General features: G+C 46.2%; 1 protein-coding gene across 4 annotated transcripts in view; it reads right to left on the reverse strand.

The window, feature by feature from the left end:
- Nucleotides 1–27,297, reverse strand: part of UNC5A (unc-5 netrin receptor A) — a 648,839-nt gene that overhangs the window by 114,023 nt on the left and 507,519 nt on the right. For all 4 annotated transcript variants that reach the window (XM_075344652.1, XM_075344653.1, XM_075344651.1 and 1 more), the window contains exons 9-11: nucleotides 22,530–22,805; nucleotides 21,488–21,575; nucleotides 20,162–20,330 (exon numbers count right to left, since the gene is read on the reverse strand). In XM_075344652.1, coding sequence (XP_075200767.1) covers nucleotides 20,162–20,330; nucleotides 21,488–21,575; nucleotides 22,530–22,805 — 533 coding nt within the window. The remainder of the gene's footprint in view (nucleotides 1–20,161; nucleotides 20,331–21,487; nucleotides 21,576–22,529; nucleotides 22,806–27,297) is intronic.

Here is a 27,297-nt window from a genome sequence, read left to right on the forward strand (position 1 = left end):
GGGATGGATTCAGTCCGCCATGCAGGAGCAGTCCTGCTCTGCTGCAGGTCAGGAACGCCTGTTGGGCCTCTCCAGGTCAGGGGCCCCTCTGCCCCCCTGCTGACACCGGGCCCCCCTGACTCACAGGCCGGCCCGCTAACGGTCGCGCAGTCGGCCACTACACAGCGGCACTACACATAGGGGCCCGGCAGCCGGCTCTGCAGAGCTGCTTCCGGGCCCCTATAACCCTGCGGGCCCGGTCACAGTGGCGACCTCTGCGACCGTGGTCGTTACGCCCCTGGTGTGTAGCAGTCTGCAACCAATCACAGACACTGGCAGAGAGGATGGGCAGGGGAAGCAGTGAATATTCCTGAATCTTAACCCCTTTACCCCAGGGCGATTTTCTGTTTTTCCGGATTTTTTTGCTCTCCTTCTTCCGAGAGCAGTAACTTTTTTATTTTTATTTTTTCCTTCATTCTTGCGGAACGAGTTGTACTTTTAAATGAAACCATAAGTTTCACCATATAGTGTACTGGAAAACAGCAACAAAATTTCAAGTATGGAAAACTGCAAAAAAAAGTGTGATCGTACAATAGTTTTTGAGATATTTTATTCACCGTGTTCACTACATGTTAAAACTACATGTTACAGACACATCGTCTGTGTGATGCCTCAGGTCGGTACGAGTTCGTAGACACCAAACAGCTAAAAAGTCACCAATGTTCTGCTGACTCAGTAACGTCAGTATACCAAACTTCCTCTGACAATAACATCAGCTCAAAAACTTTGCACTTGTAGCTTTCTGGAATGGGCTTCCATGGCTGAGCAGCTGCATGTAAGCATCATATCACCAAGCAGAATGCCAAGTGGCTGATGGAGTTGTAGCACCGCCATTGGACTCTGGAGCAGATGAAATGTTCTCAGTGGAGTGATGAATTACACTTCACCATTAGGCAGTCTGTAAGATGAGTCTGAGGGGCACTGCAGCCAAATTTGAGATGCTGCCCCCTGACTGCTGGCCCCCTATGCTAGATTAGAAGGTGTCCCCCCCCTGGAAAGACACTGTTCAGCTACCCCCGCTCCTGTGGTATGACCTGCTCTTGCCCCGCCTCCCGGATATAGGTCACCGCGCTGGCCAGCTTCCGGTCTCTCTGTTCAAGGACCCGGACCTGTTTGGACGGCCGGTGTCGTGTACCCGCTCCGGGAGGCGGTGAGAGAGGTATCAGCAGGGAGGGAAGCGTTCTGCCCACGGCGCTTTAGCTGTGAGCGGCTCCCTCCCTGCTGAGGCACAAGCGACGTGTGCCGGCGAGCGGTGTTCTGAGGGAACTACCCGCCCGCCGGTCAGCTTGTGCTCGCTGTCATTCACTAACCCCCTCCCCTCCCCTCCCCTCCCCTAGAATCAGCAGGGAGGGAAGCGTTCTGCCCACGGCGCTGTTAGCTGTGAGCGGTTTCCCTCCCTGCTGAGGCACAAGCGACATGTGCCGGCGAGCGGGGTTCTCTGGGAATTACCCGCCCGCCGGTCAGCTTGTGCTCGCCGTCCATCACAAAACCCCCATCAGCAGGGAGGGAAGCATCCTGCTCGCGACGCTGTTAATTGTGAGCTGCTCCCTCCCTGCTGAGGCTCAGGCTGGTGCCGGCGGGCGGCGTTCTGAGGGAACTGCCCGCCCGCCGGTCGGCGTGAGCCCGCCGCTAAGTTTAACCCCTTAACGACCCATCCATGACGTAGTGGGTGCGTCATGGATCGTGTGCCGTTAAGCCTCGCCCCCTGCCACGGGCAGGAGGCGATCCGCGCACATACCAGCTGTTTTTAACAGCTGACGTGTGTCTGCTAGCCGCGGGTGGAATCGCTTCCACCCGCAGCTATTAACCCCTTACATCTCGCTGCCAAAATCTGGCAGCAAGATGTATATGTGCGCCGCCATGACAGTTACTTACCCAGCCCCCACGGGAAGTCATGTGACATGACCACGTGACTTTCGGCGGTTGCCATGGTAGCACAGGGTCATGTGATGATGCCTGTAGCTAACATGACTCACTTCCTCTCAATGCCGGAATATAGCCGGCATTGAAAGTAAAGCACCAAATCTGCAGTTCTCAGCTCTGTAGCTGTGATCTGCAGATAGTGCAGAGCGATCGGATTGCTGATCGCTATAGCCCCCTAGGGGGACTAGTAAAATATAAAAAAAAAAAAAAGTTCAAATCACCCCCCTTTCACCCCATTGAAAATTAAAGGGTTATAAAAAAAAAATAAAAATAAAAAATAAAAATATACACATATTTGGTATCGCCGCGTTCAAAAATGCCCGATCTATCAAAATATAAAATCAATTGATCTGATCAGTAAATGGCGTAGCAGCAAAAAAATTCCAAACGCCAAAATTACGGGGTGTTTTTTCGTCGCCGCAAACTTTGCGCAAAATGCAATAACAGGCGATCAAAACGTAGCATCTCTGCAAAAAATGGTACCGTTAAAAACGTCAGGTCGAGACGCAAAAAATAAGCAGTCACTGAGCCATAGATCCAAAAACGAAAAATGAGAACGCTATGGGTTTTGGAAAATGGCGCAAAACGTGCGCCACTTTTTTTTTTGGACCATCACATAGATACATCAGTTTTACAGTTTTTGAATTTTTTTTTTTTTTTTGCCGTTTTCCAGTAAACTATATGGTAAAACCTATGGTTTCATTTAAAAGTACAACTCGTCCGGGCGTCGTGAGCGTCATAGTAGCAGGGTCACATGTGTAGAGCTAGATCCCCCTCTTCTTCAGACTAAGCTCCGGTGCGGTCCCGCGGCGGGATGAAGCGCATCTTGGCGTACATTGGCCTGGACAGCGGAGTTGCTGTTGGAATTGGGCAAGGAACATCCAGAGTTGGGCCACCTTTTTCCTGCATAATCTGGCAAGTACCATTATGGGGAAGTGTGGGGTGGAATAAGTGCCCCGGGGGAGGGGTCACGTGATGTCACCAGGCAACAGGTTTTCCTCCCAATTCAACATTCTGTAACTAAGTTAGGTATGACCAACACCGTGGGTGTACTGAGGAAATCATACACCCGTTGTAAAAGCTGCTATAGTATCTGCCATTAATACCTCTTGCGGTCGGCATTCCACAGTCTGACTGCTCTAACTGTAAAGAACCCTTTCCTATTTAGCTGCGGAGGAGGAAGTCATGTTCCAGTCCTTTATATTGACCACACATGTATTTATTCATATAAATGAGATCTCCTCCTCCTTTCCTTACAATAATCTAGTTGCCAATTATGTCCACCTAAATATTCTCTTAAAAAAAAAAAACAAATATACACAATTTTAGTTTTTGATCTTGGGTGCGTATAACTGGCAAGTGCTCTCCAATGTTTTATCAGACAGCAATCATTCTAATACTATAGAGGGTGCCAAGTAGCTTCATTATTTGAAGCACCTATTATGAATTAAAAAAAAAAAAAAAAGCCCCCCACCCTTTGGGTTTGTCTTTCGTTTTGGAAGGTTTTGCCGCATGGAAATAGGCTTTATCTGCTATTACTCATTGTATGGAGGTTTATCAGCTTTCGGCCCTGTGGATCCACAGGTATGAACCTCAACTTTGCGTGTAAGGTCATTTCCATTGCGGTCATTTTTTCCCAAGGCGCATTTGCTAGGCTGCCCAGTGCATGACTAAGCGGCAGTGTCACGTTACCCGGAATTGGCACACTGGTCCAACCCTAGGTGGGGAAAGATTAAACGTTATTTTTCCGCTACATGGAATTAGGCACCTGAAAAGGAGGACCTGATGGTGTAGCTGAATTTTACTTTAAGTTTCAACGGCTACATTCACTTCAAGTGCAGGAACGGACAAATTGGTGTGTGGAGTATTTAACATCAGCAGGTCCAGCTGTTTCTGGATGATTTTCAATACAACAGGGTTTTCACACACACAAAAAAAAAAAAAAAGTAGGCTTGGCCTAGGGGCCATGTTTCGAGAAACCTACCCCCTGGCTGCAACTTTCCCCCAAGTATGTTGCAGTTGGAAAAGGGGGTGGTTGAAGACTCCAAAAAAGTGGTATGACCAGTTGGTTTACCAAGCCTGGGAGAAAAACCATCTAACCACCTGTCTACAACTTCCCTCATCAGTAAGTGGGCTGATTAGGCTTTTTGGTGTTTAGAATGCACATCAGTCAACGAAAGGTTAAAGTCATAACAGGTATCTGGTTGTCGTGATAGCATTGTTTTACACTTTATTGCATTTCCAATCCCAGGTATTCCCGTTAACTCCATCTGCTGGCAGGATCAAGGGTTTGATTTCTTAAATTCGTAGTGGGATGCCCAGCAAAAGGAGGCCGATGACCCGGCCTCCCGTTACAACACAGACATGACGGGCCTATGGTAAGGTATGCAGCGAGTGGGGTTTACCAGGTGAGTGAAGAGCACGATGATTTTCAAGCAATCCCTTGTTAATATACAACCAGCAGTATTTAGAGATTCTACATCACCAACGGGCACCGTTTTTTCCTGTTGCGAGCAAACTGGTACTGGGTTTTGCATTGCCATTTTTTCAATTGCGGAACTGGACTTGCGTGACCAAGGCTTAGTGGGACCCACGGTATGGAAGGGTTAGAGGATTAGCGGCAAGTGGGTGGATGTTAGGAGGCCTAATACTTCCTAGCTGTTTGCCGACCTAATAAAAGGTACCGGGCTGGGGGGTTATGCCCATTGCGGACTTACTCTTAAAGCATAGTCACATAGGTTGAAGAAAGACTTAGGTCTATCTAGTCAAGCATTTTCTTCCCTCGCAGTTTTGGGGACCTTTTTCCCCAACCCCTGGTGGGTATGCTCGAGGGTGTTAGTGATGGCCCTTAGACGAGGGGCGACGGGGAGCATTTTTTAACCACAAAGATTTTTTCCCATATTTAGCGGACATTTTTGGCGGTAATTCGGTGGTGGCTGTTTATTTTGGGTTCTCCAGCTGCTGGATCTGGGTTGTTATCCCCACCCCCACCCCCCCAGAACCAGGGAGCTCCTGAGGCGTTGGGTGCAAGTGTGTATGAGCGTGGTTTCAATGGGATGGGGGTTGGCAATGCAAATGCATTTTTGAGGGACGTTTGTACAGTTTGTTTTAAAAACAGTCCACCAGTAGACGCGCAAGAGGCTACTGACTGTCATATAGGCTTGCGTAACATTACAAATGTGTCGCCCTGGGCAAGCCAGGGGACACAGGTCACACACCACCACACCCCACATCCCAGGTAGGCACACCTAAGCTGAACCAGAAATCCTTGTTGCCTTCCTCCAGGAGTCTGATGATGCACACCAGGGGGTGGGCCAGGCGGTTGGCTCCGCCCACCAAGGAGCTCACAGCTCTGGAGGCAGGAAGTGTCAGGCAGATGAGCCCAGGGTGAGCCTGTGTCAACAGCAGAGTAGCCCGGGTAGGGCTAGAGTAAACAACAGAGAAGTGAAAGTGAAGGAAAGAAAAGTGGAAAAGGAGGAAAGCAAGAAGTGGTGACAGAGCAGAGAGTGTGCAAGCCTGAGAGCCCAGCTTTGTGTAGGGCCAGAACAGCAAGGTCAGCGACGGCGGTGACTGTCCGGAGGGGGACCGTTTGGAAGTTCCTGGAAGGACCCCGTTGGCTGTGTGCCCGGTGGTCTGGAGCAGTGTTCCGAAAGACAGTCAGCACCAGGGCAGGGGCCTCTCGGACCCCGGCAAGGCTGGGAGCCGCCAAATTTGCCGAATCCGTCAGTGAAGGGGACGTAGATTCCCCCAACAACCAAGTCCCGATAGAAGGCAACAGCCCAACCCGTACAACAGAGGCACCGCCACCGCCAGGGCACCAGTCTCTGAGGGCCAGCGCCTGCGGGCAAAGTGTAGTGCTCCTCCGGCCCAGCTTGAAGCCGGGGAGCGGGTTACTGGTGGGGACCCATCGCAACCAACCGTACATACAGGTGCAAGGAAGAGGGACATCACCGTCACCTACCGGGAAAGCAAAGCAGCCGTCTGTGGGACCGTCCTACCAGCCGTTTGGTTTACCGTACAAACTGTGTCCGTGTCTCAGGCTGAGTGAGTACCACAGTGCCGCAAGGCACAGCGCTGCCCCCGCGTCCCTGCGCCCACCAGGCCCTGCACCTCACAAGCCATCACCGGGCCCCGGGATCACCAACCCCTACCCACGGAGGGGCAACACAACACCTGGCTGCTCCCCATCACCATCCCCGGGATCCCCGCATTGAGCAGCGGTGGTGCTACACATCACCACAACCGTGGGTGGCGTCACGGACATTATCCCAACACCCCAAACAACCCCCCTTTCACTCACGGGCGAGGAGTGCCGCTCGAGGAACCCCCCGGGATCCGGCCTACGGCTCGAGCCACCACTGAGCAGCCGGACCCGAGCAGAAGGGGTGAGCGCGGTGTGCTGACACCCTCCTCCCCGCCCGCGATAACTTGGCATCACGAACAGGATCTTACCGCTCTGCCGTCTGGTAGAGGTGCGCCTTGTTACCGCCGGAGGTATCCGGCAGAAAAATTTCAGAAGCCGCGATCTTTGGCGCGAAAAGTTCCCGCTCGAGCGCCTTCTCGAGCAGTAGAGGCGCGAAGGCCAAAACCCCGCCCCGAGAGAGGAGGAGCCGGAGAGAGCTAAGGGGGACGCGATGGCGGCTGGCCGCATGTAGCTGCGGCTATACAAGCAGGGACGCCAGGACTCTGCAGCGATATTGGGTTCCTGGAAAAACCTCGTTACCAAGATGCAAGATCCAACCCGCAACGAGGAAGCCCCCGCGCCCGGCACGGCGACGTGGTTGAGGGACCGGACCGTCCCGCTGAGCAACCGTCTGCAGGCCCATATGCGACTCCTCCTGGAGGAGTGGGAGACCGACATGGCGGACGTAGTGGCTGCTATGTGGAGACGCGAGGCAGAAGAGGATTTGGAGGAGCGGGTAAGCGACCCACGCCCCTGTATTCCTGAAGGATCGGCCGCTGCGGCTGAGGGGCCCGGCCGGCTTCCGCTCACCCTGCCTCTCTCCCCGCTATCCGTAATAGCTGCTGCCGCCCCGCCATTAGGCCCGCTACCTGTCCCATCGGTAGCGATACCCTGCCCAGCCGCTTCGGCGGACCAGCCGGCTGCAGACATTCAAGACGGCCCTGAAGTGCACCAAGGGGAACCGCTAGAACCACGGCCCCTTAACAGCGTGGTGCCTGAAGTCCCAGTAGAGACTGTGCCAGACCCTGAGCCCGGAACCGTGGCCTGGATGAAGGCCCGGGTGATACAATTCCACCAACGTCAGCAGGATCAGATCTTCCGGATGCTGGAGCAGTGGACCAACGAGGTGGAGGAGCTGATTACAACTGCCCCGATGTGCGAAAGGGGAATAGATGTAGCAGAACCGACTGGTGACCCACGTCCCTATGTCCTACCTGGACCGGCCGCTGCGGCTGAGGGGCCCGGCCTAGTCTCGGCCTATGCATCGCCCTTGCCGTTACTTATGGGGCGCCTCAATATAAGCTCGCCTACTCTGCTGCTCCGTGCTACCGCAGAAGGGGATGAAGTGTTGGAGGCTGGAGACCAGGAGGCTGCGGCAGCTGGCGGCAACCCGCCTGACGCAGGAACAAGAAATGACGACTCCTGCCCCAGCTTCGGGCCCGCTGTAGCGGCTGAAGGAGCAATTGAGCGTTCCTGCTATGTGGGGGACCCTGTGGTTTATCATACCCTGCGTACCGGTGGAAATGGGTACCGGGTACCCCTGTCACAGCAGGCATGTCAGTGCATGTTTGATGTGCTGGTGGCAGAGGATGGGTCCGCCTTAGTAGAGGAACCGGAGTAGGGCAATGAATGCCCGTAGCACCGTCCCCGTTGGGACCACCTGCTTGTTTGTTGTTTGAAAGTTCTGCAATGATAAGAAAGATGATTATCCGAGTTTTCACCTGATTGTCTGCTGTGATTAGCAACCGGCAGGAGCCGGCGCCGTTGTCCCCGTGGGGACCGTTTAAAAATAAATGGGAACTATCCATGGACAAGCCCTTGAACTTTGCAGGGCAACCACAAACGTTAGTGGCTTGTAAATATGTTGGGTACCGTTACCGTTTCCGCAGGCCGCCTCCGGAGAGGCAGGTTGGAGGGAGGGCCCTGAGCAGAGCAGACCAGGGCCCAGCCACCAAAGGAACCGGTGGCTACCCTCTGGAGGGAAGGACAGATCCCGCTCGGGTACCGTGTGCTGGACTGTGGGTCAAGGGGTGCTGCCTGGGTTTTAGGGGCAGCATCAAGGCCAGGTTACTTGGGTGGGAGAGAGCGGAAACCGTGACCGTACACCGTTGAAACGGTAAAAGTAAAATGTGCCTCCCGTCTTGGGAAGAAGTTATTAAAAATGTTATCCATGTTTGCTTAACCTTGTTATCCCTTTTACAGAAAAATAAAACCGGTGTAGGACGGCAGCCCGCGGACGGTCTGCATTTTGCTAAGGGGGAATGTGTCGCCCTGGGCAAGCCAGGGGACACAGGTCACACACCACCACACCCCACATCCCAGGTAGGCACACCTAAGCTGAACCAGAAATCCTTGTTGCCTTCCTCCAGGAGTCTGATGATGCACACCAGGGGGTGGGCCAGGCGGTTGGCTCCGCCCACCAAGGAGCTCACAGCTCTGGAGGCAGGAAGTGTCAGGCAGATGAGCCCAGGGTGAGCCTGTGTCAACAGCAGAGTAGCCCGGGTAGGGCTAGAGTAAACAACAGAGAAGTGAAAGTGAAGGAAAGAAAAGTGGAAAAGGAGGAAAGCAAGAAGTGGTGACAGAGCAGAGAGTGTGCAAGCCTGAGAGCCCAGCTTTGTGTAGGGCCAGAACAGCAAGGTCAGCGACGGCGGTGACTGTCCGGAGGGGGACCGTTTGGAAGTTCCTGGAAGGACCCCGTTGGCTGTGTGCCCGGTGGTCTGGAGCAGTGTTCCGAAAGACAGTCAGCACCAGGGCAGGGGCCTCTCGGACCCCGGCAAGGCTGGGAGCCGCCAAATTTGCCGAATCCGTCAGTGAAGGGGACGTAGATTCCCCCAACAACCAAGTCCCGATAGAAGGCAACAGCCCAACCCGTACAACAGAGGCACCGCCACCGCCAGGGCACCAGTCTCTGAGGGCCAGCGCCTGCGGGCAAAGTGTAGTGCTCCTCCGGCCCAGCTTGAAGCCGGGGAGCGGGTTACCGGTGGGGACCCATCGCAACCAACCGTACATACAGGTGCAAGGAAGAGGGACATCACCGTCACCTACCGGGAAAGCAAAGCAGCCGTCTGTGGGACCGTCCTACCAGCCGTTTGGTTTACCGTACAAACTGTGTCCGTGTCTCAGGCTGAGTGAGTACCACAGTGCCGCAAGGCACAGCGCTGCCCCCGCGTCCCTGCGCCCACCAGGCCCTGCACCTCACAAGCCATCACCGGGCCCCGGGATCACCAACCCCTACCCACGGAGGGGCAACACAACACCTGGCTGCTCCCCATCACCATCCCCGGGATCCCCGCATTGAGCAGCGGTGGTGCTACACATCACCACAACCGTGGGTGGCGTCACGGACATTATCCCAACACCCCAAACAACCCCCCTTTCACTCACGGGCGAGGAGTGCCGCTCGAGGAACCCCCCGGGATCCGGCCTACGGCTCGAGCCACCACTGAGCAGCCGGACCCGAGCAGAAGGGGTGAGCGCGGTGTGCTGACACTCTCCTCCCCGCCCGCGACACATATGTTCCAGATTTGTGTATTTTATTACTAATAATAAAAATAAAAAAAAAAAAGTACGTGGGGTTTTGCCAAATCCACCCCAGAGAGAAGAGGGTCTGCTGGTTATGAGAATTTTCCTTTCGGACAATGTTTTTCTTTTCAGATGTAAGTTGGCCTAGTGTCTGAGCTTAGGTCATGCCCATACTTCTTGGGCAGCGTTAAAAGGTGATCCTCGACCTGGCGGTCGGTGCTTTGTTTCCATTGACCTGGATGGTAATTGGAGAAGTTGCCGGGGGCTGGTTTAGCTGAGGGCGCTACCTGAGGTGTTCACGATTGGTGAGCCGCCTTCCACAGTTGACTTGGCGACCCAAGTAAGCGTCACAGATCTGGTCTCCTGCCATCTAGCAGCGCTCCGCCCCGTACCCTCATGCGGTCAGAGATGTACAATTTTCCCTGTTATTTTCCGAAGTTAAGATGGGCCTGCCAGAGGTGATTTTCAGCTCATATGTGAACGTATCTTAAGGAAGGATGTGTTATGGAGCTGTCCTTGGCACACGGGCAACCAGTGCCTACCTAAGTTGATTCTGTAAAATATTAAAAAAAAAAAAGTTGTTGGTGGGGTACCGCCAGCTGGAAGGTATTAACTTGGCCTTCCTTATGAGGAAGCGGATACATCTTAAATGATGCTTTTTCGGATATGTTGGTAGTGGGAATGTGCGAGGAGATGGCTCAGGTATGGTGGGGGGGTCGCAGCTTGCTAGCGCTGTGCTGCTCCTTGGCGGAAGGGGTAGGAAAAGTGGTGGTGAAATACCCGCGCCGGATGGCCGGTGGCGGAAAATTTCCCAAAACCCCGTGGTGTTGGCTGGTAATGCCTAATTTAAAAGCTGCGACCAAAAATTTATGCCAAAGGAAAAGATGAGAGTGTTTTTTCCCTATGCCTCTCCAAAATTGAATAAGTGAAAATAAAAGCAATTTAACTTATAAAGAACGGTGTGGTGTCTTTCTAGGGGGGAAAAAGTGGTGTTTGGGTCCTGGCAGTCTGAGGGGCACTGCAGCCAAATTTGAGATGCTGCCCCCTGACTGCTGGCCCCCTATGCTAGATTAGGAGGTGTCCCCCCCCTGGAAAGACACTGTTCAGCTACCCCCGCTCCTGTGGTATGACCTGCTCTTGCCCCGCCTCCCGGATATACGTCACCGCGCTGGCCAGCTTCCGGTCTCTCTGTTCAAGGACCCGGACCTGTTTCCCGCCCTCCCTCCCCTTGGTTTTTATGAGTTTTGTTGTATTTCTCTGTGTGAAGTCGCAGCAGCGGAAGGGGTAGGAAAAGTGGTGGTGAAATACCCGCGCCGGACGGCCGGTGGCGGAAAATTTCCCAAAACCCCGTGGTGTTGGCTGGTAATGCCTAATTTAAAAGCTGCGACCAAAAATTTATGCCAAAGGAAAAGATGAGAGTTTTTTTTCCCTATGCCTCTCCAAAATTGAATAAGTGAAAATAAAAGCAATTTAACTTATAAAGAACGGTGTGGTGTCTTTCTAGGGGGGAAAAAGTGGTGTTTGGGTCCTGGCAGTCTGGGTTTGGCGAATGCCAAAAGAATATTAATTACCTTACTGTATTTTGCCAAATGTAAAGTTTGGTGAAGGAAAGATAATGTAATGGTGTTGTTTTCCTTTCCCCATGACAGTACCACAGGAGATATGGGATCCACTCATTAAGAACAGGAAACCTACTGAAGGAAAAATCAGAACCTCTCTAACACATCAGTTGGATTTGTATCCTTGAGGGAAACCTACATCTGAAGGATTCGGTGGGATGAAGATCTTACCCATGTCTTTCCTGGACGCAATGGGAGTGTGGCTCTGTGTCTGCAGCATTGATGGGGGGGGAGGAGTCAAAATATAATATATAAAGCTGAGTGTATGTGTATGTGTGCGTGTGTGTTTGTAAATGTGACGGTGCAGATTCATTTAACTATCACAAAATTTTGCACAGCCACCTCATTTGACTCAGGGAATGTCATAGACTATGTTTGAAAGGAAAATTTAACCTTTACAGTTATTCACCAAAAAACCTGCTTGCATTAAAGTGAATGGAGCTGGGGGCTACAGGTCATTAATAGGAGCTGTGATTGTTTGCTTTAGGCAACGAAGGACATTTTTAGTATAAGAAGCTTATGTGTGAGGTAATATGATATTGGTGGAGAGACGGATAGAGAGAGAGAGACGGATAGAGAGAAAGACGGAGAGAGACAGAGAGAGAGATGGACAGAAAGAGACTGATAGAATGATGGACAGAAAGAGACGGACAGAGAGAGATGGACAGAGAGAGATGGACAGAAAGAGATGTACAGAAAGAGACGGACAGAGAGAGATGGACATGGAGAGACTGAGATGGAGAGACGGAGAAGGAGAGACAGGAGGGGAGAAAGGAAGACGGAGAGAGGGAGACAAAGAGAGATGGACAGAAAGAAAGATGGGGAGAGACAGTCAGACAGAGAGACAGAGAGAGAGAAAGACAGACAGAGAGAGAGACAGACGGAGAGATAAAGACAGAGAGAGACAGAGAGAGAGATAAAGACAGAGAGAGACAGACAGAAAGATAAAGACAGAGAGAGACAGACAGAGAGAAAGAAAGACAGACAGAGACAGAGAGAGACACAGACAGAGATAGACAGACAGGGAGAGACAGACAGACAGAGAGACACTTAGTTACTATCCTGGGCAATGCTAGGTACAACAGCTAGTTTGAAATATTTGTCTGTAACGGAAGGCAGTTTATTTGCAGTAGGAGTGGTGAGCGATACTATGAGTGTCTGCAGACAACAGTGAAGCATGGTGAAGGATCATTGCAAGTTTGGGACTAAATTTAAACAAATGAAGTCAGGATTTGGTCAGGATTAATGGTGTCTTCAATAATAGCATATACTTATACTTCATGCAATCAGGGAGGCATCTAATAGGCTCCAAATTTATTCTGCAGCTGGACAATAACCCAAAACATTCAGCCAATGTTATTAAGAACTAGCTTAAGTGTAAAGAAAAATCTGGAAGGATGATATGGATCCGAATAAGCCCCGATCTCAAGATCCTCAAATCTATCTGGGATTCCAAGATGAAACAAAAGTATTTGAACAAGTCTACACCCACAGAAGATCTGTGGTTAGGTCTTCAAAATGTTTGGAACAACCTCCTTGCCAAATTCATTTAAAAACCATGTGCAAGTGTACTTCGGGAAGCGATGATGCTTTGATGTCAGGGTGGTCACAACAAATATTGAATTAATTTAGATTTCTCTTTTACTCATTTACTTTGCATTTTGTTATTTGATAAAAAGATACTATTACCACTTCTATTTTTAAAGAATTCTTACATGTAGAATATCCACAATGTCTATCTCATGTACTGTATATCTATAGTTACAAATAATTCTAGCAATTCTAGTAATACTTCTATACCTCATTTAACCCCTACAGCCCCAGGGCGTTTTCCGTTTTTGCGTTTTGTTTTTTTGCTCGCCTTCTTCCAAGAGCCGTAACCTTTTTATTTTTCTGTCAATCTTGCCATATGAGGGCTTGTTTTTTGTGGGACAAGTTGTACTTTTAAATGAATCCATAAGTTTTACCATATAGTGTACTGGAAAACAGCAAAAAAATTCCAAGTGTGGAAGAACTGCAAAAAAAGTGTGCTCGCACAATAGTTTTTGGGATATTTTATTCACCGTGTTCACTATATGGTAAAACTGATGTGTCATTGTGATGCCTGAGGTTGGTGCGAGTTTGTAGACACTAAACATCAACAATGTTTATTTACTTTCACTTACAGATTAGTAATGGGGTGTCTCATAGACCCTCCCTTTTACTAATCTAAAGCTTAGTGGCAGCTGTGGGCTGTAATTAATCCCTTATTAAACTGATTGCCATCCCACCAAGGCAATGAGGAAGAGCTGGGTAAAGCGCTGGGCTTGTTACATCTAATGGATGTGACAATTCCTGGTGGCTACAGGCTGCTATTTTTAGATTGGGGGGTGGTACAATAAGCATGAACCTCTCCAGTCTGAGAATATCAGCCCCTAGCTGTTGAGCTTTATCTTGTCTAGGTATCAAAATTGAGGGGACCGCATGCTGTGTTTTTTAAATAATTAAAAAAAGAAGGCATTATGTGGTTCCTCTTATTTTGATATACAGCCAAGATAAGCGCACAGCCAGGAGCTTCAGCCTGTAGCCGTAGGCTTTATCTGTGCTGGGTATCATAATACAGGGAGACCCTATGCAAAATATTTTATATATTTTTTTTACAATCATACTAACCTGCAGACAGCACCTGTGATTGGTTGCAGTATTCGCTGTCACACAGGCTGGGGGCGCATCTGACTGCAACCCAATCAGAGACGCCAGACTGGCCGGTAGGCGGGGAAAGCAGTGCATGTGGATGTGCCTAATGAGCGACCCAGGAAGTGAATGGGCAGCCGTAGGAGCAGTGTACAGCCGCGCCGGAGACTCAGTAAGTATGAAGTGCTTGCTTCATTCTTATTTTCTTTATTTTTCCTTTCTTTTTTTAATTTCTTGAGTGCCGAATCCAGATAAAACTCCGGGTACCTTTGAAACTGCGCGGGTATGGACTTTTACAGTCCGAGTCCGCCCATCACTACTCATTTACATATTAGGAGAAATGTAGATTAATCAGAAATAAACCATCAGATCGCAGATATCAAGGTACCATTTTACTCAGTTTTCTTTGACCTGCATGCCCATCTAGATCCTATTGACAGAGTCCTTTAATTTGAATTGATTCTGATCCACATTTTGCATTGCACGTCAAAACTGAATTCATACTTTGCAAGCTCCAGAGCTGAAATCTCGTAGCTTTGAAGTTTGCTGACCTTGCTGATTGTAAATCAGTGATCGATCACGTCCAAAATAGTTTTTAGTCATAATGGATACCATTGGCCATGGGACATGAAATGACCTTCTGCTGATCGTAACACGAATGGATGGTTTATCTTTTACAATTGAAATTGCTTTGTCTATGTCCAGCTCAATGACTTGCTCAATAAAATAGCAAAGATGATAAGGTCAACTTACTGTGTCTATTTTTTCTAGGCCTAAAGATATTCCATTTTTATGTGTCTTTTGTTAAAATAAATAAAGTTATTCCCTGGAGTTCTGGTATCGCACGCAACTCTATAGAAGTTTCTCACAAAACATGTCCACAATCGTTCTTTTTGAGGGAGAAACCTCTTTTCAGTGACTTAAGTAGTTTTTTTTTCTCAGTCTTCCAAGATGCCCTCAAGCAAGGTGAAGGGAAGGTTGATCCTTTGTTGGCTTTTTTAATGGATAGTTCCCAGCAGAGGGACAGTTCTAACATTCATCACCAAAGTGGTTTTAGAGAAATTGGAATCAGAAATGAAACTAACATTTAAACATTACATATTTGGTAACTAAACTGATGGAACTATCAGCTCCGACTATGCTGAAGCCCTGGAGAGGTCATCAAGAGATCAGCCTTCTTTTCATGCTTGACATTCATTGTTCATTTGTGCTCTCACATTTTTACAGACTGTTCAAAAACAACAATAATGTCTACAGACATCTGGTTGTCACTAAAATGTCACAGAATAAAACCGAATTTATACAATGACTTGCATTTATTTGAGCCTGTAAGTCTTTTTTCTGCCAAAGCGACAATGATTTCACAATGAAGTCCAACTGGTCAATACACATGATTGCCAAATTTAATTAGGTCTGGTTATTTTGTGCACAGACAGCTTAGCCAAAGTAAAAGCCTCTCCTATACTTTTATGATAGAACTGCATATGATCTGTCATAGAGCACAATCCTGCTTAAAATCTCATATATAAAGCTAAGTGCATGTGTGTATATATGTATGTGTGTATGTATGCATGTATATCTGCTAAAGGAATCCGCACCCCCTTTGTTTGTGCGTCATGGGCAAATCGCTGCCCGTGTTGCACAAAGTCGTTAAACCCCCGTCACACGTACTTACCTGTTGAGTGACCTCGCTGTGGGCAGCGAACATCCTCTTCCTGAAGGTGGAGGGATGTTCGGCGTCACAGCGACGTCACACAGCTGCCAGCCAATAGAAGCGGAGGGGCGGAGATGAGCGCGACGTAAACATCCCGCCCACCTCCTTCCTTCCGCATAGCCGATGGGTGCCGCGGGACGCAGGTAAGCTGTGTTCATCATTCCCGGGGTGTCACATGGAGCGATGTGTGCTGCTCTGGGTACGATGAACAACCGGCGCCATGAAAAATAAACGATTTTTTAAAAATAAGCGACGTGTACACGACTCACGATTTGTGACCGATTCAGCATCGCTCGGAGGTGTCACACGAAACGACGTTGCAAACGATGCCGGATGTGCGTCACGAAAACCGTGACCCCAACAATGCATCGCACGATAGCTCGTCTCGTGTGACGCCCGCATTAGTATAAGACAGCTTATGTGTTAGCTAATATGATTTTGATGGTGGGAGGGGGGAGACAGAGAGAGGGAGAGAGGGAGAGTGGGAGAGAGGAATAGTGGGAGAGAGGGAGGGAGGGAGAGAGGGAGATTGGGATAGAGGGAGAATGGGAGAGAGGGAGATTGGGAGAGAGGGAGATTGGGATAGAGGGACAGAGGGAGAGATAGTGGGAGAGAAGGAAAGAGAGGAAGAGAGAGAGATTGGAAGAGAGGGAGAGAGAGAAATAGTGGAAGAGAGGGAGACTGGGAGAGAGGGAGATTGGAAAAGAGGGAGATTGGGAGAGAGGACAGAACGAGAGTGGGAGATATAGTGGGAGTGGGAAAGAGGGAGATAAAAGGAGAGAGTGTGGGAGAGAGATAGAGAGTGGAAAAGAGGGTGAGTGGGGGACTAGGAGAAAGGTAGAGTGGGAGAGTGGAGGAAAGAGACAGAGTCTTAATTAGGCTGGGGCCATATGGGGACTAATGCGATCCTCGCATGACACTCGGCTCACACTGGCAGTACAGCAGGAGCTGAGTGCCATGCAAGTGTCACTGCGACTGAGATCCAATCATGTGATCAGACCACAGCTGTGGGGGTGGGTCGGCACTGAGGAGGGGCGGGCCAGTGCTGAGGAGGGGTGGGGCGGCGCTGCGGAGGGGAGGGATTTATCTCCCTCTCTCCTCCGTAGCCAGATATTGCGATTCTCGCTCTGCACACGTGGTACACCGGTGTACCGCAAGTGCAGTGCGATCTTTCTCTCGTCCCATAGACTTTAATGGGTGCGAGAGAAAGAGTCTCGCATTGCACCCGCAGCATGCTGCGATTGTTTTCTCGGTCCGATTACGGCTGAGAAAATAATCGCTCATGTGTGCTGACACATAGGTTAACATTGGTCCGAGTGGAATGGGATGTTTTATCGCATTCCACTCAGTCCGATTTTCATGACGATTTTAGGCCTTACTATTCCAGGCAACACTGGGTACTACACCTAGTATTAAAATATTAACAACATTAATCCAATAAATAAAGCCATTTCAAGAAAAAAAAAAAATCTCATTGTCATGTATTGTCTTGAATTGTCTGTTTTGTTTATTGGATAATTAATTTTCTGTATCGATGAAATCTAAAGTTTGATATTAATGATTAAATGTGGCTGTTTTTTTAAGCTAGCATTTAGGTGTATATATTTGGATATATTGCTGGCTTGTTTTGACACTGTTTTGGGGGGATTGTAGGTATTTGACTCTGTTTAAGGCCAGGTTCCCATAATCAGGATAAGCAGCATTTTGGATGCAGAGTCCAAAATGCTGTGTTGTAGAGTACAAGCTCAGTGGATAAGATTTATAGGAATCCCATGCCACTGCACATCCGCAGCATGTCAATGTATGCTTTTGGAGATGCGAGTGTTCTCAGCGGGGAGAACAGAGCGAAAGTCAGCAGCACCCAGAACCCTGATCGTGGGCACAGACCATTTATTCTCCTGCAGAAAACACTCACGTCTCCGCAGGAGGGATGACAAACTGTGTCTAGAGTGCAGTGTTATGAATATTTTTATTCTGCAAAGTACAAAAGCAGTTAACTATTAATACTACTTTTATGGAGTTAAAATGTTTAGGTGCAATGATCAGAACTGTGACATAAAAGTTCCAAGAACAGAATCAGTTTTACAGGTAAATCTATATATGATGTCAGAAGAACATCTTCTGCTTTAATGTGAGAAGAGGCTGCTCAAACTGCTGTCCATTTTATCTGATCTAACTTAAGAGACAACATAGGTGCTGTGGTAAGAAGAGGCTGCTCACACTGCTGTCCACCACGTCTTTATGATATAATACTGAAGTTACTAAGAGTGCTTTGGTAAGAAGATGCTGCTCACACTGCTGCCCACCTTGTTTATCTGACCTAATATTAAAGATACCAGGGGGACTGTGGTAAGAATAGGCTGCTCAACCCTATTCCCCCTGTCTATCTGATTTAATTGAGGAGATACCAAGGGTACTGAAGTAAAATGAAGCTGTTAGTGTCCAACCTTACTATCTGAGCTAGAGATACTAGGGGTGCTGTGGTAGGAAGAAGATGTTCAACGCTATCTATCTGATCTAGTATTGGAGATACCAGAGGTGTTAAGGTAAGAGGAAGAGGCTGCTCACAATGCTGTTCATACTGTTTGTCTGATCTAATATTAGAGTTAGCAGAGGTTGTGTAGTAAGAAGAGACTGCTCACACTGCTGTCCATCCTATCTATCTAATCCAATACTAGAGATACTAGGGGTGCTGAAGTTAAAGAAGCTGCTCACACTGATATTTCACCCTAAATTTCTCTGAATGCTGAATTGCTCCTGTGACTTGGAGATAGTGTGTTGATACGTGATATAAGTTATCGCCCGGTCACAGCAATGTTGATTCCTACTGCACATGCACGCAGGCACTTGTCTTCTATTAAAATTCAATGTCTGGTTTCTGTCAGCGTAAGAAGATGACAACAATTTAAATGTACTTTACTGATTATCTCCTTAGACAAATCAAAAAATAATTTGCTAATTAAAGCCATTTAGGAATATTTTGATAATTACATTATCTTTCTTTTTATTTTTCTATTCTGTGAGAACGCTATTAAGATAAATTGCCATGTCTAATTCAAATACATGATAACTTTCATGGTAATCTTAACTGATGTAATGTTTAGGTCCCTTATAGGACATTTGTTGATATGCATCTAAATTTGTTATTTGAGTAACTAACTATGCTTCATCCTGCCATACAAAAACTATGAGAATGTTTTCTATGTTTGCTGTTTGTAAATGTTTTCTAAGCTTCAATAATAAAAAAAAATTACACTTTAAAGAAATAAATGGGCAGTAATGTAAAAAGTACAGCTTGAGTCTGCTGAAGCCACTTTTTCAGATTGGCTCATTCTCTAAAGAGGGATCACTGTAGCGCCCGGTCCCAATGTGGTATCCCACTCCCAGGCGCCGGTGGGGGCGCCTGCCTTCACACCTGCCCAGTCCCAGCGCATTATTCTCACACGTCCCCGCTCCCAGGCTCCGTTGGGGGCGTCCTTTCTCTCACCAGCCCAGTGGCTCCACAGCCTACTCTCCTTTCTCGGGGCCTGCCACGCACTGTTCCTTCTTTCATTCCATGCGCCGGCCTTCTATAAGTACCTGTAGGGTGCGCATGTGACCACCCATCCTTTCTTAAAGGGCTGACATCCTATTACCTGGAAGTGATCCTAGAGGTTACCTATTGCCAAAGGTGTTTAAGATCAACTTCCCCTGAGCAACGTTGCATGTTAGTGCGTTGCTATTTCTCAGGTCCCCATACGTTAATGCGTCTAGCCCTACTGTTGTGTCCTTGTACCAGTCTCGTATTCCTAATCTCTGTCTCGTCCTAGAGCCTGGTCTCCACCATTACCAGAGTGATCACCATTGTGTCGTCACATCTGTGCCATGACCAGAGTGCCACCACGTCTGAGCGATCACCACAGTGCCATCATATCTGTGCCATCACCACAGTGCCACCTCATCTGAGCCGTCATCTCTGTGCTGCCATATCTGTGCACTCCTGCACTGAATATTGAGACTATATCCATCCGTAAGAGACTATCTCCTCTAGGCCCTGGTTGCCGTGCATTTAGGCCTTTTGTTGGAGCGCCACACAGTCCATGTATAGGGGTTTTCTGCTGGTTGCTCCTTCAGGGGAGTCCAGTGTATAGTCCAGTGAGTTCTCCCCCGGACTGTCGCTGCCCCTCGGGGACCGTAACAAACACGTCTATGTTTCTGATTTTCCTTTATATAGCATAAATGGATCGGGTTATCTTTAGTAGATAATCCCTGCAAAAAGTTATCAAAATATGATTTGCTCTAATATGAAGACCCCAGAACAAGCATTACCTGCTCGATTGTGAAACAATATCTCATAATGCCATTTTTTACGTATTCTGTTTTTATGGAGTAGTGTCTACAGCCAAATTGACTTTTCGAGTAGCATATACGTGTAACTACCTGTCAATTTGATGCCTAGTTTGTCTGCAACCAGTTTCCCGTCATTGTGATTCTGGTGCTGTAACGTACCTCCCATATTCCTTCGCAAGACTGTTTTTTCAGGCGTACAGCCCAGTTCTCAGGGCCGGGTTCTAGGCAGTGGTCCATTGACAATATAACAGGCTGTGTAAGCAGGACTCCAGGGGGTCCACAGCTGACGATGGGACCCAAAAGTGTCTGGCAGCCAGCTAGAGGTAACCTCAAAAAGAGAAAGGAAAGGTAGACGAAGTGAGATGAGAATGTATCAATAATTATCCCTAACAAAACTGATGTACTATAAGTTACTTCAGTGCAGACTAGCGTACACTGCGTTTCTACTAATTAAAGTCATCTGCCCCTGGTTTTATACTCTCCCCCCTGCGTCTTCATTAGTTATCTATGCTGCTCCAGTAGGTCTTCTGCAGTTTTACACTCACAGGCAGCTCCAATGTTTGAAGAGGTCACAACTCAATACAAGTCTATGAGAGCCTCATTCTGGCTCTCATAGCCTTGCATGGAGAGCTTGTGACTAGTGTTGAGCGAGAAGTTGACTATTTGTGCTCGCTATGCTGTTAGCGAGTACTGTCCGCTACTCGCATATTCGTTATGAGTAGCGGGCCCAATGTAAGTCAATGGGAAATACTCACTAATTAGCGAGTAACTTGAAAGCCATACTATTCGCTACTCTCACGAAAAGTACAGCTTTCGGGTTACTCAATACTTAGTGACTATTTCCCATTGACTTACATTGCACCTGCTTTTTGTAACGAATATGCGAGTAGCGGACAGTACTCACTAACAGCATAGCGAGTACGTGTAGTCAACTACCCGCTCAACTCTACTTGTGACATAACTTCTGACTTCCAGCAAGTCAAAAGTTACAGTCACAAGATGATGCCGCAGGACTGGAACGTCGCTGAAAAAAGGTGAAGATGCTGGCAACTGAGAATAATACTAGGGGCAAGTACCTTAGTTTAAAAGCACCACTCCAACGCTAAAACGAAAAAAAAAATAAAACAAAAAAAAAGGCTGGAGTGATGCCTTAAGGCAATGAAGTATCTGAATAAAAGGAAGTATGACTGCAGAATCAGACTACACAGGGTTTGGTTGTAGTCTGTTACCATAGAGACACATAAGTCTTTATTAACTGATTTTAATACAGATTTTACAAAGATGCTTCTTTTTAAAATTTTAATTACACTGTAGTTTATTAAAACTATATTTTTACATTAAAAAACAGATGGATGGATTTAGCTTTAATCTTATTCAGTATTTCAGATTCATGACAAAATATTTGCATAATGTTTAATACTTCCCTTTTACAAAACGCAATTAAAAAAATGTGAGATAAATTATAAAATGTCTTCAGGGACCTACCTTACATCTTCCTGTTTGTGAAGTGTCAGGTAGATTTCATAGATTTTTCCCCGGGGAATAGCATCTGGAGGTATAAGTAAACTGAGGCCTGAAGTAAAGCAGAGTATCACTGTTACAAATGCACAATCCAAAACGTAATTAAATTCAAAAGGAGCCACATCACACCGATATTTAGGAAAATATATAGAATACTAAAGAATCGTGTAGTTAGACACAAAATGGTAAATATCGATTACTCCAGGGAGTGGATTCTGAGAAACTGATTATTAAATTTGTCCAAATCTTCACCACATTGCTTACTAAAGCTACATAATGTCCTGGCATACCCATAACTGCTTCTCACCTCTACTGCAGATCAATCAATTTACTAAGTATTCCTTATAAACCTATTAAAGGGATTTTCTCATTAAAGATAAGTAGTGATGGGCAAGAACTAAAATGCTTGGGCACTCGGTACTCGAATCGAGCAGGTCAGACACTCCGATAGTGCTCAACTACGAGTATAATAGAAGTCAATAATTGGGCAGTTCGGCTCTCCGCCTACATACAGCCAGCCATATACAGAGCATTTCCGGTGGAGTAAGGACAGGGTTTTTTTTACATACTTCATCCCAAAAACGTTGTTTTAACCCCAAGTGAAAGTCATTCAGAGACTGTGACTGGCTCTCCCTTAGGTGCATCCATACATCATGCAGTGAAGCAAGCCTGTGTGTTGTGGTCATTATTTCATGGCCGAAACATCCAAGCACCACGAGTACCCAACCAAGCACCATGAGTATAGAGCAGTGTCGAGCACGTTTGCTCAACATTAAAGATAACCCATTTCAAAAAGCATCCGCAGCCACAATCAGCTGGCAACTGCAAGTCCAGGTCCAAGAAGTGGTATTCCTCAATGACTTCAACATTTCTAATAGCAAACGGACAGAGGATGCCTTACATATATATATATATATATATATATATATATATATATATCATGGTCAAAGCAGAGTTCTAGATTGTTAATAAATTATTGATGTATGAAAAGCATAAGTGAAATTACCAGTATTTGGAATCTTAAGACGTCCTCCTAAAAAGTTGAAGGTACCATACGCCATATTGCTTGATCCACGTGGCAGAGTACGGAAATAATGTTGGGTGGAGAGCCTTGGTAATGTGTGACTATGCTCCCTTGGTAAACCTGGCCCCATCGGTGGCAAAAGATGTCCATTGGTTAGCTGGAATTTATTACCACCATCTTGTCGTAGGCACAAGGATCCCTGATAAGTCATTGTTGCTGTGCTGAGATCAGGCTGAATAGTCAATAGATGAGCTTGACCTAAAAATAAAAATATGTTTATATCACAAAATGTGATCAGTGTTTAACATAATTCAAGGAGGAACCTGTACATAAAGAATTAGCTATATATTGATCTGATATTTAAATCCAATCCTCTGGTAGACATAGAAGAAAGTTATGTAAAATCTTTGAGGACAGATTTGTGTATGTAAATAAGTGATTTAGTAAATACTTTGCATAATTGTTGTTGTACTACTTTTTTGAAATACAATGATAATTACTATGATAATTTCTAACTGCTGCATAAATGTATGAATATATTAAAATAAATCTTCAGAAAAAAAAATATGAAGACCATTCAATCATTTACATTCAAATCTTACACGGCTACTGTCTCAATATGCAGAGATCATGAAGACATTTCCTACTGCCTTTTTCTTCTTCTCAATACTGACTGGTGGTCCATGGAGTGAGGTTTCGGTCCTAGCTTGGGTAGAGCTGGTGGGGCATGTGCCAACAGAGGTCACTCTGAGAGTTCTTTTATGAAATAACATTACTGAAGTATCTCTTCTCAGAACTAAGGGTTATGCGCTTCCGATGTAATGAATAAATTGACAACTGTATGTTATTATTCTCCTTTTCAAAAGGGCATTCCCTTACAAAGTTTGATGCTGTCAGCCCTGATTGAACAGGGAGACACCACCACCCACACCACCACCACAAAATCAGATCCAGAACGGATGTCATTTTATGGCGAATACTTGTATTACTACATTGACTTGTCAAGATAGCTTCCAACTCCTCCTTAGAGGGATTCTGTCACCAGTTTTTGATTATGTAAACAAACGCCACCCCTTTTATCTAACGTGTACATCATCTACTGAATCCTCCAATATATGCCCAAAAATACCATTTGCATTGCTCATGCCCTGTATGTAAATACGGAAGGCCCGGTCTGTTGGGTATCAACGCTTTTGATTGATTTTGGTGATGCATTTTGCGCAACGTAATCTCGCTCCTGTGTAGTAGCATTGCAGGTCTGCAAAGTTGCACTTTGCTCTGCCCTACTGAAAAAAAGGCATAAGATATCAATGTGCATACAGCAAAATACGTCATTACGAATAACATCTTTTGCTCTGCCGCAATACATAATTCCAAATTACATCTTTCAGCGCCTGCGTATTGATCTCCTTTGCTCTGCCAAAAGGTGTTATTTGCAATATCATCTTTCAGCAGAGCATAGGACATCAATGCGCAAGCCCTGAAAAAGTGGCACAGCATAGGACATTAATGCGCATGCGCTGAAAGACGTTATTTGTAATGACATCTTTTACTGCATGTGCATTAATGGCCTATGCTCTTTCTTCAGTAGGGCAGAGCAAAGTGCAACTTTGCGGGCCTACGATGCTACTGTACAGGTGTAAGCTTACCCTGCGCTATGCAGATGATGCAAGATGTGTCATCCACATCAGTCAATGCTCGGGGACATAATTCACATTAAAACAACGCGATTGGTGTCTTCAGGGGGGGAACGCAACCACAAGTCCACTGCCTTAGAAAGCTCTAACAGATAAGGGGTTTGTCCACTCAGACAACCTATTTTCAATAGCTATATTGTGGCCTATAAAAAAACAGCCTATACTCACCTCTGGTGCCTGTGCAGTTCAGCAACATCATTGCTGGGACTCACATGGCAATGTAATGTGAAACCTGTATCCAATTAGTGGCCACTTATGGGCTGCTTTACACTGTTTCTTTTGACAAATCTGACATCCAGTATAAGTTAGAGCTGCAACTTCTCTGTCCTCAGGATGTCAGTTACTTCCAAAGGAAGTGAAATTGAAGCAGCTGCTGACTGGTTGCACTGCTCAAGTAGCATAAGAACGTCATGCGATCATCGTGAGAACTGGTGTCAACACTAGAGATGAGTATAAGCTCTTTTTACTTTATATGACTAAATAAAGCACTTGAGAATGAATTGCTCAAGTAGTGGACAGTCCCTTTAACACAAAGACATCTACTGTCTGCTCAAGTTCCTCCACTGCATAAACCAGCAGCTGTTGTACATTCCAGCAAAAGAAGTCTATCTACTGTTTAGGCCAAGGGTCCTTTTTACTGTAATGTTGATTAGATGGAGTATTTTTTTATACAGAGATAAAGCATATCATGACCTTACTATTTGTCAACACCAATGGCATAAAAACAATAACAAACAAAGGAGATTATGCTCAATATAATATCCAAATTATCAGCATGTTAAAGAAAAATATTATGATTTTGGGAAAGGAATAAAATTAAATGGAAGCAAAAATTAACTGTGAAGCAAGTTTATCAGGCCACATTACATTTGTAAACAGCGTGAAAAGCCAAACCTTCATTATTTCCTTGTATAAACTCTTGGTTATACACTGTGTGCAGAATTATTAGGCAACTTGTATTTTAGAGGGGGTTTTTTATTATTGATCAACAACTATGTTCTCAATCAACCCGAAAGACTCCTAAATATCAAAGCTTAATATTTTTGGACGTTGAATTGTTTTTTTTTTTAGATTTGGCTATCTTAGGAGGATATCTGTTTGTGCAGGTAACTATTACTGTGCAGAATTATTAGGCAACTTAATAAAAATCAAATATATTCCCATCTCACTTGTTTATTTTCACCAGGTAAACCAATATAACTGCACACAATTTAGAAATAAACATTTCTGACATGCAAAAACAAAACCCAAAAAAATTAGTGCCCAATATAGCCACCTTTTTTTATGATGACACTTAGCAGCCGACCATCCATAGATTCTGTCAGTTGCTTGATCTGTTTACGATCAACATTGCGTGCAGCAGCCACCACAGCCTCCTAGACACTGTTCCGAGAGGTGTACTGTTTTCTCTCCCTATAGATCTCCCATTTTATGAGGTTCTCTATGGGGTTAAGATCAGGTAAACAAGGGGGCCATGTCATTATTTTTTCATCTTTCAGACCTTTACTGGTCAGCCATGCTGTGGAGTAGTTGGATGCATGTGATGGAGCATTGTCCTGCATGAAAATCATGTTTTTTTGAACGATACCACTGTACCACTGCTTGAAGAAGTTGTCTTCCAGAAACTGGCAGTAGGCCTGCGAGTTGAGCTTCACTCTATCCTAAACCTGAAAAGGTCCCGCAAGTTCATCTTTGATGATACCAGCCCATACCAGTACCCCACCTCCACCTTGCTGGAATCTGAGTCGGAGAGGAGCTCTCTGCCCTCTACTGATCCAGCCTCTGGCCCATCCATCTGGCCCACCAAGAGTCACTCTCATTTTATCAGTCCATAAAGTCTTTGAAAAATCAGTCTTAAGATATTTCTTGGCCCAGTCTTGATATTTTATTTATGTTTCTTGTTCAAAGGTGGTCATTTTTCAGCCTTCCTTACCTTGGCCATGTCCTGAGTATGGCACACCTTGTGCTTTTTGATACTCCAGTAACGTTGCAGCTCTGCAATATGGGCAAACTGGTGGCAAATTGCATATTGGCAGCTTCACGCTTGATTTTCCTCAATTCATGGGCAGTTATTTTGCACCTTTTTTGCCCAACCTGCTTCTTGCGACCCTGTTGGCTATTTGCCATGAAACGCTTGATTGTTCGGTGATCATGCTTCAAAAGTTTGTCAATTTCAAGACTGTTGCATCCCTCTGCCAGACATCTGACAATTTTGGACTTTTCAGAGCCCGTCAAATCTCTCTTCTGACCCATTTTGCCAAAGGAAAGGAAGTTGCCTAATAATGAAGAACACCTTATATAGGGTGTTGATGTCATTACACCACACCCCTCCTCATTACAGAGATGCACATCACCTGATTTACTTAATTGGTAGTTGGCTCTCAAGCCTATACAGCTTGGGTAGGACAACATGTATAAAAATGATCATGTGATCAAAATATTTATTTGCCTAATAAGTCTGCACATGGTGTACAGGCATTAGAATATGAGTTACGGTAACTTAATGGGTGATCTATCGAATTAAGTGCATTCAGATCCATACTGTATTTCATGGTTATATACTCGTCAAATACACCATTATTGGGCAAGAACAAGATCTGAGCAGAGTTGTGTGTTCTGGCAGTTATGTAAATTATATTCACTAAGGCTCTGTTCACATGTCCAGTATTTTTTTTTTTTATTCTGCGTTCCTAAAACATAAAAACATTCATGTACAGGATCCATTTCATTGAATCGGAATGGAAGTATCATAAAATGTCTTTCATTTGCCTCATTTTTAGTTGCTATCCATTTTAGCTAGATAATAAAACATTGATAGCCACCCCCAAAAAATGGTCAGCAACTGAATCTGTTTTTTTAACATTGAAGTCTATGGGAAACAGATAACAATGGAAGGTCATCTGTTATGTCATTTTGAAAACCAGATGGTTTCCATTCTCCATCTGTTTTAGTCCAGTTTGTATTGGATCTGCTTTTTTTTGTTAATACCAGATCTGTCACCGTGATAGTGGGAACTACAAGTCATCTACATAAATAGTTTTCACATTGCAAAT

The sequence above is a fragment of the Anomaloglossus baeobatrachus genome, chromosome 4 (assembly GCF_048569485.1).
Source record: "Anomaloglossus baeobatrachus isolate aAnoBae1 chromosome 4, aAnoBae1.hap1, whole genome shotgun sequence".
Lineage (NCBI taxonomy): Eukaryota > Metazoa > Chordata > Amphibia > Anura > Aromobatidae > Anomaloglossus > Anomaloglossus baeobatrachus.